Raw genomic sequence first — 19,429 nt, 5'->3', positions numbered from 1 at the left:
CTGCTCTTACATCACAACCACGACCAGCGTTAATTAGCATTATGCACCATGGCCTCTCAACTCAACTTTCTCAACTCTCAGGACCAGACCAAGCCGATCGGACCTGTGCTTAACCATGGTTTGACCATGTGATCCTGTTGAGGACGACAGAGGGGACATGATGTACCAGATTTTAACCCAAGGAAACAGTCTTCTCTTGTGTGACTGATATTGGTGTCTAATACATGGTGCAGAAGCATCCAAAGCATGCTGTTAAACCCACCACTATGTCCTTAAGCTGAGAGCTCTGTCTGCTACAATCATCAGATATGGCCTTAAAGATGGGCCTCACAGAGATTTTAACCCAGGCAAGCATCTGCAGCCTGGGCAACAGGGAGGGAGGGATTGGACATGGAGGAGGAGAGAAGAGCATGCATTCTTGCTCTGTTCTGGTTGCATGTGAAGCTGAAGGCTACATAGCGTTACTGTGGTTCTGTGTGCTGTGGTGAGTCAGGCCTGTTTCCCAACAGCACCACATACACAGCCGGACCAGACCACACAGACACTAGGTTCCCGCTGGGATTCTCTGCCCACCTCTCACAGAATCTCTCCCTCTTACTCTCGCTGTGTGTATTAATCCCACTGGACTGTTTCCTCTGTCATTCTATGTCCTCAGTTCCCCATGTTTTTCTTTCCACCGTCTTTTTATCTAAATGTTGAAGATTCTTTGTCAGTATGCGGAAGAGGAAGCGACAAATTATACTAGAAATGAAATAGGAGTCTGCAGCTGAATGCACAGTGATCCAAAAACAATCTGAGTATTGTTATCATAGGGGTAGATTTATTTGACTGGTTGTAAGGGTTGTGTACAGGCCAATATTAAACAAGATGAAAGCCTAAATCAAGCAGGAGAAAGGGAGGTTGACTTGGTTCCAGCCCAGAGAAGGAATTCCTCTTTCCCAAAGGGGAGTCGTCACATGTCGATTTTTTTTTTTATGTTGCATTTTACAAGGGGATTGTAACGGAGCTCGTTTCAGGATACAGTGAGGGGAATGTAAAATAAGACATCCCCCTAGCCACTGTCATACAGTTTAGTTTTATAAAGCCATGGTTCACTAATTTGTGTGATGAAAATAAAGCTAATAGACATAGTAACATATACAGCAACAATCCGGCAGAGAAACATTCCATTCATACACTCTAGGGCTCCAAAAGGGTTGTTCGGCTGAGATGGTGGTGTAGATTAGGCTGGGTCTAGTTGTCCCCACAGGASAACCCTTTTTGGTTCCAGGTAGAACTCTTTTGGGTTCCATATCGAACCCTCTGTGTAAACAGTTCTACATGGTACTCAAAAGGGTTCTACCTGMAACCAAAAAGGGTTCTTCAAAGGGTTCTCCTATGGGGACAACCGATGAACCCTTTTAGGTTCTGGATAGCACCTTTTTTTTTCTAAGAGTGTATGGGTTCCGCTCCACAGACTCCCCAGTCTGACTGAGATCAGTACCCATCCTTAGTGGCTTTCTACTTCTACACTCATATGACTGTGGCCTTTGGCATCGAGTCAACATCCACCTAGACTAGAATGATATATATTCCACACCATGTTTTCTAACAGACAGATCTACAGTATCATCAAATCTAGATTCAGAAAATAATATTTTCACATTACATCCCCAACACTCAGATTCAAAGATTAAGTCATTTTTCAAATACTGTACATTCTCCATCAACCACACGGTTGCATGGTTCCAATTTTTGGAAGTAAACATTACGTAAGAAGAACATGTACATTCATTCCACATCTCTTTCAAAGCGGTGTACATTGTAAGCTGGGCTACAGGGAGTCTAGACTTAGTGCCTCGTCTCTCCTGTCAGTTGGAGAGCAGCGTTAGATTTAAGGCTTAGCAGAGGGGTTGGTGAACTAAACAGAGGGGAAAGGACACAGATCAATCACTGCAAACATCACACATCCACATCTGTAGGTGTTTGTGCGTGTTACATACCCACTCTAGTAGGACCTCAGCCATGTATTTAGTCATGTTAATGATAAACACGTTCACTGTGTTTATGTTACATACCCACTCTAGTAAGACCTCAGCCATGTATTTAGTCATGTTAATAGTATAACACATTCACGTGTTTATGTTACATACCCACTCTAGTAGGACCTCAGCCATGTATTTAGTCATGTTTAATGATAAACACATTCACTGTGTTTATGTTACATACCCACTCTAGTAGGACCTCAGCCATGATTTAGTCATGTTAATGATAAACACATTCACGTGTTTTATGTTACATACCCACTCTAGTAGGACCTCAGCCATGTATTTAGTCATGTTAATGATAAACACATTCACTGTGTTTATGTTACATACCCACTCTAGTAGGACCTCAGCCATGTATTTAGTCATGTTAATGATAAACACTTCACTGTGTTTATGTTACATACCCACTCTAGTAGGACCTCAGCCATGTATTTAGTCATGTAATGATAAACACTTCACTGTGTTTATGTTACTACCCACTCTAGTAGGACCTCAGCCATGTATTTAGTCATGTTAATGATAAACACTTCACTGTGTTTATGTTACATACCCACTCTAGTAGGACCTCACCATGTATTTAGTCATGTTAATGATAAACACATTCACTGTGTTTATGTTACATACCCACTCTAGTAGGACCTCAGCCATGTATTTAGTCATGTTAATGATAAACACTTCACTGTGTTTATGTTACATACCCACTCTAGTAGGACCTCAGCCATGTATTTAGTCATGTTAATGATAAACACATTCACGGTGTTTATGTTACATACCACTCTAGTAGGACCTCAGCCATGTATTTAGTATGTTAATGATAAACAACATTCACTGTGTTTATGTTACATACCCACTCTAGTAGGACCTCAGCCATGTATTTAGTCATGTTAATGATAAACACATTCACTGTGTTTGTCGTGCTGCTTGGCCGACAGTGACGCACAGCATTGTTTTATTTTTCCAGAATGAAATTAATCTGGCTTGAACAGCCTTCATAACCTGCAGCCAATTTATCAAGTCATATTACAGTAATGAATGTGAAGGGCTTGGACTGTTTTTGTTAATGGAACTCTGCTCTCTAGTTTGATCCACAAGACTGCAGACTATTTAGTCAAACTGACCCAGTCAACAGTTTACTAACAATTAGCTAATCATCCCATCTACTATCAGCTCTCCACAGTGTGAGACGGGCAGCTCCACAAGAGACATGTTAATCCATGTCCCCCTGGTTCACCTTTCCCCCTGGAGAAGAAATTGAATTAGGGTGAAATCCATCCCCTTGTGTGTGCAGTCAGACTGGGGACAGACTGTGCCTGTTGTGGCCCAGCAGCAAAGGATAAACAGGGAGTACTGGGGGAGCTACTGTTATCACAAGATATGATTTGTGTGTGTGTGCATTCCTAGCAGTGAAACAGTGATGTTGGTATACAGTAGGACAAACAGCAGGGCTAAACATTTCTTATCTTTACCATTGTTGTTTTGTATATCATTGTTTGCAGTCGAGGCATAGTTTGTTTTCCATGTGGATGTCATTCTTTTTGCTCTTTTAAATTCTTTTTGCATCTGTGTTTTGCCTCCTGATATAGTGTTTCCTGTCATTGTCTTTAGTAGACTGCCTCCGGCCCTCTCCGAGCAGTGCAGGTCCCTCCTACCTTAACCCCCCCCGCCGCAGCTCCGCTCTCTCACTCACACACACCGCTACCCACACTCTAATCCTCTCTTTCTCTTCCTCTACTCTCTGCTTCAGCTTCTGAGGCAACTCTGACATAAGCTGCCCCAGAGTCAGCAATAGGGGGGGGGGGGGCAACTGCGTACAGGCTGGGCATACGTGTGACTGTGTGTGTGAGAGTGAGAGGGAGAGTCCACAAGTCAGCTCAGTGGTTCATCTCTTTCTCCCACTTCCTCACTCTCCCTCTGTGCCTTTTGTTCCCGCCCCTCACTTTCTCCCTGCTAGCCTGGATAGAGGGAGCTGACACTGTACCTGCCTGCTGTGGACTGGATATGGCGTAGAGACACCCTGACACTAAACTAACTGGATGTTCACCCTACGAACTGGTAAGACCCTGCTTCAGCTCTACTCTGTGATAGTATGCACCAGAAAAAAAGGATTCCAAAAGGGTTTTTCGGGCTGTCCCCCTTTTGGATTCCATGTAGAACCCTCTGTGGAAAGGGTTCTATATGGAACACAAAAGGGTTCTACCTGCAACCAAAAAAGGTTATTCAAAGAGTTCTCCTATGGGGACAGCCGAAGAACCCTTTAAGGTTCTAGATATAACTTTTTTTCCCCCACGATTGTGGAAGGACAAAGTCTCTGTAGAAATGCCTTATTTTGTGTGTGAGAACTGTCTGTTAATATAACAAGTCACTGGTGTAATAACTTTATGTTCTATGTAAACTTTAGTTTTTTAAGTCTGTGCTTTAGATATTAACTTTGTACCCAGTTAAAGTGCTCTCTCACTCTATCATTCTCGCCCTTTCCCTGGCTTCTCTCTTCTCTTCTCCCCCGGCTCATTATGCATCCCCCTGCTCATGTTACCGGCTTCCTCCTGTGGTTTTCAGCACAGGTTTCTCCTCTGCTCTGAGTGTGCTCCCACGCTCCCTCAAAGAAAGGAAGGAAAACAATGAGAAGCATTTGCGGAGCCACAAGATGGAGCTGCTTTAGTTTGGCCTGTGTCTTTAATAGTGTGGAACATTTAAGTGTGGCTTTTTTTGTTGCTTGTTTTGTTGTTTTTGGAAGAACGTTTTCTTTTTGGGGCAGAGGGGTGAGAAAATTGGAAACAGACCCACCCACACTTTAGTGAGTCAGCCCGCATTTGTGGAGTGTTAACTTTAAGAGGGCAGAAAAATTGTCAAAGAGAGGACCTGCTAAAGGCAGAAAGAATTTGTTTTTGGTTATTCTGTTGATGTCACTTAATCCCCTTAGTTTACATGTGCTTAGGAACCGGAGAGGAGGGTGCTCTGGCCTCTGCCATGGGCTTTTGAAAAGGAGGGAGTGGCTTGTGTTCATCTGGGACAATCCCAAGTGCTGAGACCTTCCTCACCCTGCTCCCAAACACTCTGTTACCCTTTGCATACACAACTGTTGGAGGGGTAGCAGAGTTAACTTGACTGTGCGTAGGCTGGGGGAAGTCGATGTGTAGCCGCTGACGGTGTCCTGCATGTTATCATAATAACACCAGGGGTTTGTTATGGCGATACATACAGTATTTAACCACCTTGTCACTACAAACTCAAAATCGATCACTCTCCACAATGAACCGCATGCAGATTTGTTTTACGTTCATATACTGTACAAACAGACAATCTCAAAGAATGCTTTCTATCTAATCTTAGTTGTTAGATTTGTGTATTTTTGTCACCGACCGTAACTGATACCTTAACCATGCTGATAATGTGGCGTGCACCTCACTTTAGAGTAGCCTATCATTASAGTAGCCTATCATTAGAGTAGCCTATCATTAGAGTAGCCTATCATTAGAGTAGCCTATCATTCCCTGTCCACATCCCTTACATTCCACTCTGATCCTATCAATTGATCTAACTTTCTATCCATGTAGCCTTTGTCTTCTCCCTCAATCTGACTGTTGCTGTCTGTCACTCATCCATCTCTCTCCCCAGCCCTCTTCCTCCCTGCTGGCAGGGCAGCCTGTGTAGTCAGTGATAAGGGGCAACAGCAGTAGCCCTTCCTGTCCTGGCAGGAAGTGTTGATTTCCACTCCAGTCTCTGGGCAACCCTGTGCTGCGTCCACTGGGAACCTCCTTCCACTCTCAGCATGTGAACAGCTCGCAACACACATGATACGCATGCACACACACCCACACACAATTATTTGGATCAGAGTGGCTGTGATTTAATGCCCTACTGAGTAACACATCATTCAGACTGGAGGTAGCATAGTGGTGTGGAGGGTGCACAGTGGCTGTGTGTGCTGGGTCTGAGCTGTGTCTATAGCTGTAGGTCAGGAAGGGTTAAGGGGTCACATGGAGCCCAGGAGCAGGAGTTCAGAGCAGGATATCCTGTCAGGATATGGTTCTCTCTCCCCTCTATTCCCAAGCACGGAGGGCTGTGTTGGAGCTTGGAGTCAAAGCTGAGAGTGAAGGCAGGGGGCAGGGTGGGTATTGGTCTGGTGTAAAATGTCACTCACGTCTCAAAACACATGGAGCGACACAAAGTTTGCACGTTGCCATCCAAGGGTTGTGTATCTATGGCAAACTTGTTTGGTGTATTTGATGTTGGACAATAGACAATGGTAGGCCTGATTTGTGCCTTGTGAATCAATATGGAAGTTGGGAAATTATAGCCTACCTGTTGTTTTGTTGTGTTTGGTATTCCAGAGATGTTCTTATCCCCGTGGAGTCCACATGAAGTCTTTAAGTGAAGAGGTGATTCAGATGAAGGGGTTGTGAGGCCAGGGTTGAGAGTAATGAGGTGGAGTTAGAGGGGTCATGGAGAAGATGAAGCTACAGGGCAGCAGATGGTCCAGAGCAGACAGATAAAACACTGGAGTGATTTCCTACCTTACTGCCTGCCCTCCTCTGGTGATAGAGTGTAACTACAGATGCTGAAGTTCAGGCCTGATAAGTGTTGATTGTTACAATCAGAAAGTATTTTAACTTAGTACTCGTGTGACATTTTATATAATTCTAGGTACATACAGTTATCACATACAAGGACTAGATAGGCAACAGTTTCCTTGGAATCATACAAGTAACCGATGCAAAGAGAGACAAAGGAAAGACAGCAGGAGAGATCTCCGTTTCCAACACCCACCTCCTTTGTCTTGTTATTGTTGAGAATGGTGTGTTGAGATATGAAATCTCATTCTGAATGTCGTTACAGATATTGTGGTGCCCCTCTGGGATTCCCCCTGGGCTATTTTGTTCTCTCGTACCATATTGATATTGTCAACATATTGTCTACAAAAAAATGCATGAAATCAGTGTCAAGTTCCATTTGAGTAGGAGATTTACTTTGCGTAACTTTTTTTTCATGACAACAGTTGAGGTTGATAACTATTCTAGAGAGACCACCGCGTGGGCTGTTTCTTTGGTTTTGGAAAGTGCCTCTATGAGCCTGGTGGGGTACTGAGTGTGAACAGAGCTGCTGATAATGTCGAGGATGAGCTGCTGTAACCAAGACGTTCCAGTTGGACCTCTGACACGGCCGTATGTTTCAGACGCTCGCTCTCACACACCCGCCCACCACGTTAGTGAATGAATGGACACTAAAAAAACATGGGAAATGTGTTATGGGTGTCCCTGTGAATTTGTGTGTATGAAGTATCTGTGTATGAAGTAGATGATGTACGTGTGACAGATAAGCGAGGGCCAACTGACATACAGTATACTCACCATCATGCTCCTAATTGGTGTCCACTACAGTTAGTAATGTATGTGTACAGGGATGTTTTGGTTTCTGTACTGTAAGATGAAGGGATACTACTGTAAATAAACCTGATGGAACTTTGCCTCAGTGACAGGATTTTACCGAACAGGTTCCGGTTCGACTGTTTCTTCATGTAGCCATATAACAGAGAACAGAGTGCATCGTTTTACTACAAACAGTGTGCACAGTAGTTTTACCATATTGTGCAGAACCACACACAGGGTTAAGAGGAGAGCATTATATTTGTTTTATCATAAAACCAAAGAAGACCCCCAGAAATGGCCTATTCTTAAAACTTGGAACACTTAAAACTTGGAACATGGGATTTCCACCAAGGTGCTGAGTGCTTGTCAGAGAGTTGAAATTCTTTGCCAGACCTTACTGTTGTACAGAATGTGCTTTAGTCTTGCAGCAGCATTGGAATATTGGCTTGGTGTAGATGTGGAATGACTCACAATCCTGTACTGTAAACCCAGACCACACCCTCCCTCACTGCTGCTCCCTGCTTTTACAAAGCTAGCACACCCTGTTATCCAATTTCTGTCAACCTCTTTCAAACACACACACAGTACACGCATGCACACACAGACATGCGACTCCACCCTTCTCTAAACTTCCACTGATCTCATTCTCAAAAAAACTGTCCTGTATAAAAGTCCCTTCTCTCTCGCTCGCTCTCTCGCTCTCAGAATACTCTTAGTGTTATAACTGTATGGCTGGTTATAACTGTATGGCTGGTTATATCTGTATGGCTGGTTATAACTCATCACATTCCTGTTGGCTTCTTAAAGAGAAGGACCATGCTGGCCACTGGGACCTCACAGCAGACGCACTACTCCCTCCTCTCCCTTTCCATCTTTTAGTTTTTTTCTCTCACACTGCAGTAACAAAGTAGAAGCCTATCAATTGACATACACTGAGTGTACAAAACATTAAGGATATCTGCTCTTTCCTTGACATGACTGACCAGGTGCAACTCAATATTAGGAAGGTGTCCTTAATGTTTCGTAAGTGTATATTTCTCTGTTTCACTTTCCCACTGGCTAGTGTTTCTGTTCCAGGATATTTACCAGGAGGTTTTCTGCATATAGTCACTACACTACTGATACTATTCACACCATTGTGTTTCATATTGGTGAACTATGAGTCATACTCAACAGATTTAAAATCATCTCATTTATATACACTCAAGTAAATGCACAGTACTGAATTTTCACAAGCAGACAAATGCATACTGTCCACACATGTAGCTAACATAAAGCCCAACAGTGCCTTGATCTAAACAGCCTCATGACGTTTGATTCAGTGGAAAGTCTCTTAACAGCTGGTCTACAGAACTCATGTAGTTACATCTGTTTCTATATTGAATTAAAATGCTCGTAATTACCAACTTGCTGCTTTAGGAGGACTTTGTGCCTCGGTTCTCTTTTAAGCACAGAACAGAAGTGATTCTCTTTTAAGCACAGAACAGAAGTGATTCACGGCAGGAAAACATATTTCACACAAATATAGAAATATAGATAAATTCACAAATTTAAATTCTAAAAAGCTCTATTCAGGAAGAAACTCATTCACAACCATGTCTATATTTAGATAGTGAGAAAACAACATTTGTATTTTTTAAACCATATACACTTAGACGCTGAATTAGTGTGGATATCTCTGTTCTTGATCATTTGTTCAGTGGTGATGGAGTAGGGCTACAAGGCATCATTTATACAACAGAATGTTAAGTTGTGTGTGTAAAGATCAGTTGAGAGGCAGGGTGTTACATGAGTTGTGGTAAGCTGCAGGCTGTCTGCCTGACATTTTACACTACACAACAACCACCACTGTTGGCAACCTCTGCTCTCCCGGTAGCTGAATGCCACATCGAATCGGATTAAACTCCCTAAATGGATGGCTTTATAGCTGTGCTACCCCTTCCCTGGTCATCTTGATCAGACATTGTACTAGACATCAGAAAAACTAAAAGTCCCTGTTGTGAATGAGTGTGTGCGTGTGTTTCTGTGTGTTGGAGACAAGAGTGTAGAGTAGATGCATTGAGGCCAGGGCAGGCAGAGAGAGATGTAATCGGATATAGTTGTTTCATATGACCGGGTTTGCAGGCTGGCTGGCATTCAAGGGCCAAGAGGTTTCACTAAAGGTCACAATGACAAAGACACACTGTGCTTGTGTTGTGTGTGCCTGACTGACTGACTGAAGGCTGACATACACTTCTGTATACTATATGTGTATGAAGGTACACTACCGGTCAAAAGTTTTAGAACACAAAGGGAAGCACAGCCGAGAGCTGCCCAGTGACACGAGCCTACCAGCTCTAATAAGCAAAGAGAAACAACAGTCCATCATTACTTTAAGACATGAAGGTCAGTCAATGCGGGAAAAAAGTTTCTTCAAGTGCAGTCGCAAAAACCATCAAGCGCTATGATAAAACTGGCTCTCAAGTGATAATGGCGCTGGAGAAGAAGGCAGAGGTTTTACGTGTCCCCAACCAATTGTTTTTTTGTTTGTTTATTTGTTTTTTTTGTAACTGATTTTTAAAAACTTGTTTTGTACATAATGTTGCTGCTACCATCTCTTATGACCGAAAATAACTTCTGGACATCAGGACTGCGATTACTCACCACAGACTGGCAGAATCCTTTTTTCCTTTAAGGAGCCCGACGTGAACGATATACTGCTTTCTCGGGAACGAGCCCAGATCCTCGTGATTTGCGTGAAGAGGAGGCAGAGAAAAAGGGGCCGGAGGGCGGGCTGCCTTCTGAGAATTCCTAGGCGATCGAATAAACCCCCACTTCCTTCCATTCTGCCAGAAAACGTGCAAACTTTGGAGAATAAAATAGATGACCTACGCGCAAGATTAAACTACCAACGGGACATTCAAAACTGTTATATCTTATGCTTCACGGAGTCGTGGCTGAACGACGACACTATCAACATACAGCTGCCTGGTTATACGCTGTACCGGCAGGATAGAACAGCGGCGTCTGGTGAGACAAGGGGTGGCCGGCTATGTATTTTTGTAAATAACAGCTGGTGCACGATATTTAAGGAAGTCTCGAGCTATTGCTCGCCTGAGGTAAAGTATCTCATGATAAGCTGTAGACCACACTATCTACCTAGAGATTTTATCTGTATTTGTCGTAGCTGTTTACATACCACCACAGTCAGAGGCTGGCACTAAGACAGCATTGAATGAGTTGTATTCTGCCATAAGCAAACAAGAAAACGCTCACCGGTAGACGGTGCTCCTAGTAGCCGGAGACTTTAATGTAGAGAAACTTAAATCCGTTTTACCAAATTTCTATCAGCATGTAAATGTGCAACCAGAGGGGGGAAAAAAAACTCTAGACCACCTTTACTCCACACACAGAGACGCATACAAAGCTCTCACTCGCCCTCCATTTGGCAAATCTGACCATAATTATATCTTCCTGATTCCTGCTTACAAGCTAAAATTAACTAGATCAATAAAAAAGTGGTCAGATGAAGCAGATGCTAAGCTACATGACTGTTTTGCTAGCACAGACTGGAATATGTTCCGGGATTCCTCCGATGGCATTGAGGAGTACACCACATCAGTCATTGACTTTATCAATAAGTGCATCAACGACGTCTTCCCCACAGCGACTGTACGTACCCCAACCAGAAGCCATGGATTACAGGCAACATCCACACTGAGCTAAAGGCTAGAGCTGCCGCTTTCAAGGAGCAGGACTCTAAACCGGAAGTTTATAAGAAATCCCGCTATGTCCTCTGACAAACCATCAAACAGGCAAAGCTTCAATACAGGACTAAGATTGAATCAGACTACACCGGTTCTGACGCTCGTCGGATGTGACAGGGCTTCCAAACCATTACAGATTACAAAAGGGAAGCACAGCCGAGAGCTGCCCAGTGACACGAGCCTACCAGACAAGCTAAACTACTTCTATGCTCGCTTCGAGGCAAATGGCACTGAAATATGCATGAGAGCACCAGCTGTTCCGGGAGACTGTGTGATCACGGTCTCCGCAGCCGATGTGAGTAAGACCTTTAAACAGGTCAACATTCTCAAAGCAGCAGGGCCAGACAGATTACCAGGACGTATACTGCGAGCATGCGCTGACCAACTGGCAAGTGTCTTCACTAACATTTTCAACCTCTCCCTGTCCGAGTCTGTAATACCAACATGTTTTAAGCAGACCACCAAAGTGCCTGTGCCCAAGAACGCTAAGGTAACCTGCCTAAATGACTACCGACCCGTAGCACTCACATCTGTAGCCATGAAGTGCTTTGAAAGGCTGGTCATGGCTCACAGCAACACCATTATCCCAGAAACCCTAGACCCACTCCAATTTGCATACTGCCCCAACAGATCCACAGATAATGCAAAGCTTTCATCAAGGCAAAGGGTGGCTATTTGAAGAATCTCAAATATAAAATATATTTTGATTTAACACTTTTTTGGTTACTACATGATTTCATATGTGTTGTGTCATAGTTTTGATGTCTTCACTATTATTCTACAATGTAGAAAATAGTAAAAATAAAGAAAAACCCTTGAATGAGTAGGTGTTCTAAAACTTTAGGCCGGTAGTGTATGTCGGGAGGTTAAGGTTCTATCTGCATTTTTGTCAACATGTAATTATTGACGTAGCCTTGTTCTGTTCAATGTTCTCTCTACCTATATATTTCTCTAAATACCTCAATTCAAATTGCTGACACCATTCAAACCAATGAGGGTTCGAAACTTTGAAGCCAGTTCTCAGAATCATCTTTTTGCAGATAGAACCTTATATATTTTAGATCCCAGTGCCATTGATTTATGTGCAGTTCAGTTCAGTTCAGTTTTAGCATGGTTTCTATCCCTTTCGACTCACATGATTGACTTTGACTTAAATTAACACATCAGACATGTCATGATCAGGAACTACATTTCAGCAAAAAGACATAGGCTAACAGTTGACTGCGCTGTTACTGCCATTCTGAGACGTAGGGCTGACTAAGACGATCTAATTAAACGGATAAAGTTAGCTGAATCTAAATTTGACCTTGTATTTCATTGAGGGACATGATTTAGAGTGTGTGTGTGTCTGCCTGCCTGCTCAGAGACAATAACCAGTACTGAAGGTTTAGGCTAGAGGCTGGGCTCAGTGTTTACTCTAACCCGTGTGCCGCATGGTGCCACAGCATGGAGCTTGGTGTCCCAGGAGCCCAGCTGAGCCCGCCTGGTACCCAGACAATGGCTGCCTTCATCCCGGCTTCCTCCTCCCTCCATCCCTGTCTGCCTCCATCCTCTCTGGACCACCTTGTGATCTGGGGCAGAGGTTGCCAGGTCTGATCGTGAAAGGCCTAAAATAATATCTGTTTCTAGTTAAATGACTTGGAATATACAGAAAAGTACATCTTGCCTATTCTAATGTAACTTAGAGGAAGCCCACGATCTTGCCGTGGAACTTGGTTTGGGATTTGAGAGTACTCATCTTGCATCTTTTTGGAAGCTTTGACTTATTTTGCGTAGTGATCTGACATTTAAAACTGTGTATGAGAGAGTGAATCCTTGTCAGTTTGTGTAATTGTGCAGGTGGTAGTTAACTACGCACATATAGAACACAGCTGACCACATCCTGTACATATAGAACTAACATAGAGGCCTCTTCCTCTCAAATTAACTGGCATCTGAACACTGCTAAGAATCTTACAAAAAATACATTTCAACATGTTTTCACCGTGCCCTCTGAGTCTAGCTTCTGTTTGGACATTTTGGATAAATTTGATTCAATTATATTCTTGGAAATCCTAAGAGTGTGTTGCATTGTCTTTCAAAGATTGTTATCAAAATTAGGCACTGCTTCATCTGGGGAAAATAAAACAGTTTAGCATCAGTCTAGAGAAACAGATTGGCCACTGCTGTCTTTTCCATTTGGGTGTTACATACACCGTGGTTCACGTTGGCCAGCGCCTTGCCTCCTGTGAACCTAAGCTTGTGCCTGTGTTTGATCATATGTGTGTGCAGTGGCGGTCGGTGCCGTTTAAGATGAGGGTGGACGATTTTCTTTATTTAGGAGCGCGGCCTTATTTCTATTACAGCATTTGGATTCACACAGCTCAATGTAACATCGATAGGTTTAGGCCAGGGTTTTCCAACCCTGTCCCTGGAGAGCTACCTTCCTGTAGGTTTTCACTCCAACCCAAGTTGTAACTAAGATGATTCAGCTTATCAACCAGCTAATTATTAGAATCAGGTGTGCTAGATTGGGGTTGGAGCAAAAACCTGGTTTAGGCTACTACATGATACTTGATTTTTCCCTATACCCACCATGAGGTTGCTACAACCTAGCCAACAAATGATGGTTTACAATGTAGGTGCACAGGTCATGAACATTCTTAGTAATTAAGGTGACAGACCGTGACATTCAATAACGCCTTGTACACTCTTGCCTGCATCTAGCTGATCTACAGGTGTAATCATTAGTCCAACAATTGCAAACGAGAGTTGCTATTGGACAAATTCAGGTATGTTTATCCACATTTGCTTCTGTTTAAGATTTTTTTTTTTTTTTACAGGAATGGCAGATTGAATACATCCCTGATCACCCGCAAACACAGTTCACTTTCATAGCAGCCACATATAAACAGCATGATCACTTTGCTTATTGTATAACTCCTTCTCGCATCTACGCCCTCTCCTCCTCTAACCTTTTCCCTTCGCTTGCACCGCTAACTGCTACTCACAGCCTACATTGTKATCACCATATTAGCTAACGTCCTAGTCAACATAGCTACTAGAACTAACGCGTTAGTAAACCCGCTACAATCATGCAGTACAGTGTTCAGCAAGCTGTTTAGCAGTCAACTACACCACAATTTATGCACTGCAGTGCTAAGCTAGCTGTAACTTGTGCTTTCGGTACTAGATTCATTCTCTGATCCCTTGATTGTTTGGATAACATGTCAGTTCATGCTGCAACAGCTCTGATAGGTTGGAGGACATCCTCCGGATGTTGTCATAATGACATTGTAAGTCTATGGAAGGGGGTGAGAACCATGAGCCTCCTAGGTTTTGTATTGAAGTCAATGTACCCAGAGGAGGACTGAAGCTAGCTGTCCTCCGGCTACACTATGGTGCTACCCTAAAGAGTGCTGTTGAGGCTACTGTAGACCTTCATTGCAAAACAGGGTGTTTTGAATTAATTATTTGGTGACGTGATATGTATTATAGTTTAATCTAACCCTAACTTTTTTAATGTTTCACTTTTTATCTTTATGAAATTGACTGAGAAGGATGGTTCTCCCCTTCCTCCTCTGAGGAGCCTACACTGGTGTGTGTGTACCTTGCTGTGGGCTGCTAGCCTGCTGTGCCGTTTCACTGTCACACAGGCTGTGGTCTCGTTATTTTCAGCTCATACCGGATGTGATTCAGATTGGGAGATTGTGTTATTGACAAGACAAACCACACACATTCATAAACACCCACACTTTGGGAGGATTTCTGTTAAGGGTGCTGGGCTCCCCCTGAGCTTATGCATTTAAAGGTGAGTATGGGCTAGGTTTCGTTTTTGGTGTGCATGAACAGTTTGTTTTACTGTTGGGCTTGGAAACTGGATAACAGATGCTGAGTGGAAATAAAAGCAGTGCTCAAGCAGGGAAAACCTTTGAAAGATTAACGAAACTCTTTCATCTCATTGAGCACTTTGTCATTTCCTGTCCTCAAAACACACACAGCCCATGCAGGTGATTCTCAACTCCCTTCTCAAACCCTCACATTGTATTCTATGCTTCTCTACAAACGATGCAGACAACTCTGTCATTCGATTGTTTTAATCTAAACGTCACTGTTTATATCATTACTGTTATACAAAGCATCAGGGTCACAGGAATAGGCAGTGGGAGGCCTGTGCATCATGTGACAGATAAAGGGACGCGTATGGGTTACCTTGTCTAAGAAATACACAGGAAGCCCTTGGTAACTATTCCTTCCTCTTCCAAGAAACATGAATCTGTGATGTGACTCATAACAGGAGGAGAAAGGTGTTGGTCAAGGAGCACCGTTTCCTAGAAGGCTATGCACTCATTAAGACATTTTGTAGAATTCATCTGTGAAATTAAAGATGTCCAAATAAAGCTGACAAACATGACGTTTTCACTTTAGTCTTTTCTCAGAGTTTCATATTTCCCTGCTATGCTGCCTGCTACATGAGCCAATGACTACTTGAGCACTTGTTAACACTCTTTATCATACAGTTTGTGCAGTTTACTTGAATGTGGTCATAAATGTACAAATTAAGCTTTAACCATACATGAAAATGCTACTTTGAGAAACATTTTGTTAGAGTGGATATGCGTTATTACACAAGTTGTAACATGTTTATAGTAGTGTTGTCCAGAAAGTGCAAGTAAAGGACTATTGTAACAGTTATTATGTTGCAATAAACAGCTGTTGCTATGTCAGCAGGTGGAGCTGTAGAAGCCATCTGACAACAAACTGTGAACAAAGTTTCAGACACTGATAAGTAGTGGTTCGGATTGGCTACATAGTGTACCAATAGAAAGCTCATATGCGGAAACAATGGTAGAGAGAAGTCGTGTGACGCTATTTTTGGTGCTACCCGCTTAGATGCCTATTTTCGTCTTCTTCAGGGGCTGGACATACCAAGTTGCTTGCGATAACTAATTATTTCTCCCTCACTTGTAGCCTACTGACGAATCTCATCCTTGGCCACTGGTCTCTTTCCCTGTATGTTACTAGACAGTCATTTCACAAGTAGGCTTCACAGGACGAGTAACAGACATTGGCTTTTTGGAGGAATATTTATAATGTGGATTTAGAACCTGTTGCGTTGTTGTGACATTCTTACAAGGTAACACATTTTCTTTCATGTGCATAACTTGTGGATATCAGATAATTGTTCTGTGTTATACAGTATTGCAGCAGTAGGCTAACCTACCTACCCGATGAATCTAACTGACAGAATGTAGCCTATTATTGGTACGTGCAGTTAGGTCTGTCATTCTAGAAATYGGCAGCTAGGCTACATTTCGAAACATAAGTCAATTTCAAAGGGGCTACAACCATCGTATCCTGGTGGGATGTCTTTTAAACGCTGCCCTCTGTAAGCAGATGTTCAGGGCAGCAGTTTCTTTTCAGAGTGAGAGAATGCATCCCATTGCTGAATTGTTACACATTTCTCGGGAAAATGTCTTACAATTGTCAGGTTCTTTGTTTTAAACAGCCTACACTTTTCATATACTTTAAGTTAGCTATCATATAGGGGGCATGGATAATTCATTGCTGGTGGTTGTGAGTAATAAACTTTATCTCCCCCGTCTGTAGATGGAATCACGGCGTCGGGACCTACCGTAGACAAAGACAGACGGGACAGCTTTTTTTCAAGAGTGTCAGGTAGCCCCCCTAAACTTGTCAGTTGAACCGTGCACTAACAAATATGTAACAACTCATTGCCACATATCACCTCACTGTTTTCAGAATAGTAGACTTACAAATATTATAGAATTTTCCTCCAGAATGAGCCATAAGTTTAGATAGGCTACATCTGTTTGCAAATTAGTCATCCCCAACCAACTATTCAAGGTTGTTTGAGCAGTTCTCAAAAGTAATGCAGTTTTCAGAAACTGTCAGACCTAGCCTATCTATGCACTGACAAATATGTAAATATTCAGAAGAAACATTGTTCTGCTGCTAATGAACATGTTTATTTTTTTTCATGATTTGTCACTAGCATGATTCTCTAGATATATTTAATTTTAGAGCAACACAGAAGCGAGAGCATGCAAGCACACCACAAGACTACAGTAGGGTTGGCTAGGGGATCCTATGTTCTCACACCACAAGACTACAGTAGGGTTGGCTAGGGGATCCTATGTTTCAACACCACAAGACTACAGTAGGGTTGGCTAGGGGATCCTATGTTCTCACACCACAAGACTACAGTAGGGTTGGCTAGGGGATCCTATGTTTCCACACCCAAGAACTACAGTAGGGTTGGCTAGGGATCTCTATGTTTCTACACCAACAAAGACTACAGTAGGGTTGGCTAGGGGATCCTATGTTCTCAGCACACGCAAGACTACAGTAGGGTTGGCTAGGGGATCTATGTTCTCACACCACAAGACTACAGTAGGGTTGGCTAGGGGATCCTATGTTCTCACACCACAAGACTACAGTAGGGTTGGCTAGGGGATCCTATGTTCTCACACCACAAGACTACAGAGGGTTGGCTAGGGGATCCTATGTTCTCACACCCACAGACTACAGTAGGGTTGGCTAGGGGATCTTATGTTCTCACACCACAAGACTACAGTAGGGTTGGCTAGGGGATCCTATGTTCTCACACCACAAGACTACAGTAGGTTTGGCTAGGGGATCCTATGTTCTCACACCACAAGACTACAGTAGGGTTGGCTAGGGGATCCTATGTTCTCACACCACAAGACTACAGTAGGTTGGCTAGGGGATCTTATGTTCTCACACCACAAGACTACAGTAGGGTTGGCTAGGGGATCCTATGTTCTCACACCACAAGACTACAGTAGGGTTGGTTTGGGGATCCTATGTTCTTATGTTCTCACACCACAAAGTACTACCAGAATAACAAAGTAAACACAGTACATATGAAGAAGTAAAACATGTACAGCATCTGTTTATTTTGTACTTTTAGAAAGGCTAATGTGTGTGTGGAATAGTTAGCACTGAGAGCTAAAGTCTGACTGTGCATTAGATCTGAGTGATAGCCCTAGCTCTTGCTGTGCCAGGCATATGTTCCATCCATGCAAAAGAGGCCATCTTCCTGGAAAAACAGAGTGAGGTCATGTCCGAAGCTGCAGTGTCCCATTTCATGTGTCAGTCCGGGCCAACTGACACGGCCCTTCTCTTTTGTGTCCCTCTAATCTGTCTAGGGTTGAAAAACGAGGGTGTATTAGTTGACCAGTATACTACCATAATTTTGGTATCTTTCAAGGATTTGATGTCATCTATCACAAGACATCTAGTAACCCTTTTGGTACTTCTGATTATCACAGGTGTCTAATAATGTCTGGCCTTCTGTGTGACCGTCTCACATGTAAAATATAGTATTTGAAATAATTAAATAAGATGATTAAAAAAATATGACAAAGCTGTTAATCATTATCCTCCAACTTAGTGAATACCATTGGGGTTTAATATGGTGTATTTATTTGTTTTCAATGTCAATATGTATTTGTTTTCAATGTTTTTTGGCGTCAAACTGGTGGCAGTTGTGAAAAAAGGCAATAGTTGGAAGAGTTGCATAGTTAATTAAAATTGTTGTTAACCTGTCTCGCCCCCCGTTCCGCTAGCGGAACTCCTCCCACATTCCACTGAAAAGCCAGAGCGCGAAATTCAAAAAATATTTTTTTAGAAATATTTAACTTTCACACAACTTGTTTGGGCTGCAATCCCGACACAGGTACACTTATGACAACATCCAGCTCAAGTGCAGGGCGCAAAATTCAAAATCTAGTTTGTTAAAATATTTAACTTTCACACATTAACAAGTCCAATACAGCATATGAAAGGTAGACATCTTGTGAATCAAGCCAACATGTCCGATTTTTAAAATGTTTTACAGGGAAGACAAAATATGGAAATCTATTAGCTAACCACGTCAGCAAAAGAGAGCACTTTTCTAACTCCATCAGTTTTTTACTCCGTCACTAGCTATCACTAATTCGACCAAATAAAGATATATATAGCCACTAACCAAGAAACAACTTCATAAGATGACAGTCTGATAACATATTTATTGTATAGCATATGTTGTTTTTTTTTAAATGTGCATATTTATGGTATAAATCATAAATTACATTTCAGCTACAATCAGAAATTGCACCGAAAGCAGCCATAACATTTACAGACACCAACGTCAAATAACTAATTACTCATCATAAAACATATCTGAGAAATACATACTGTGAAGACAGGATTCTTGTGATCCAGACAATTATTTCCGATTTATTAAATGTTTTACAGCGAAAACAAAATGTAGCGGCTATGT

At 42.5% G+C, this 19,429-nt stretch overlaps 1 protein-coding gene across 1 annotated transcript in view; it reads left to right on the top strand.

Moving 5' to 3' along the window:
* Positions 1-3,753: 3,753 nt before the first annotated feature.
* hdac7a (histone deacetylase 7a) overlaps positions 3,754-19,429 on the top strand; it is a 72,201-nt gene continuing 56,525 nt past the window's right edge. The window contains 2 exon segments of the mRNA XM_070444515.1: positions 3,754-4,079; positions 16,729-16,797. Coding sequence (XP_070300616.1) covers positions 4,061-4,079; positions 16,729-16,797 — 88 coding nt within the window. The 5' untranslated portion in view covers positions 3,754-4,060.

Source organism: Salvelinus sp. IW2-2015, linkage group LG7 (genome assembly GCF_002910315.2).
Source record: "Salvelinus sp. IW2-2015 linkage group LG7, ASM291031v2, whole genome shotgun sequence".
Taxonomy (NCBI): Eukaryota; Metazoa; Chordata; class Actinopteri; order Salmoniformes; family Salmonidae; genus Salvelinus; species Salvelinus sp. IW2-2015.
This window is presented reverse-complemented; position numbering and strand designations above follow the sequence as displayed.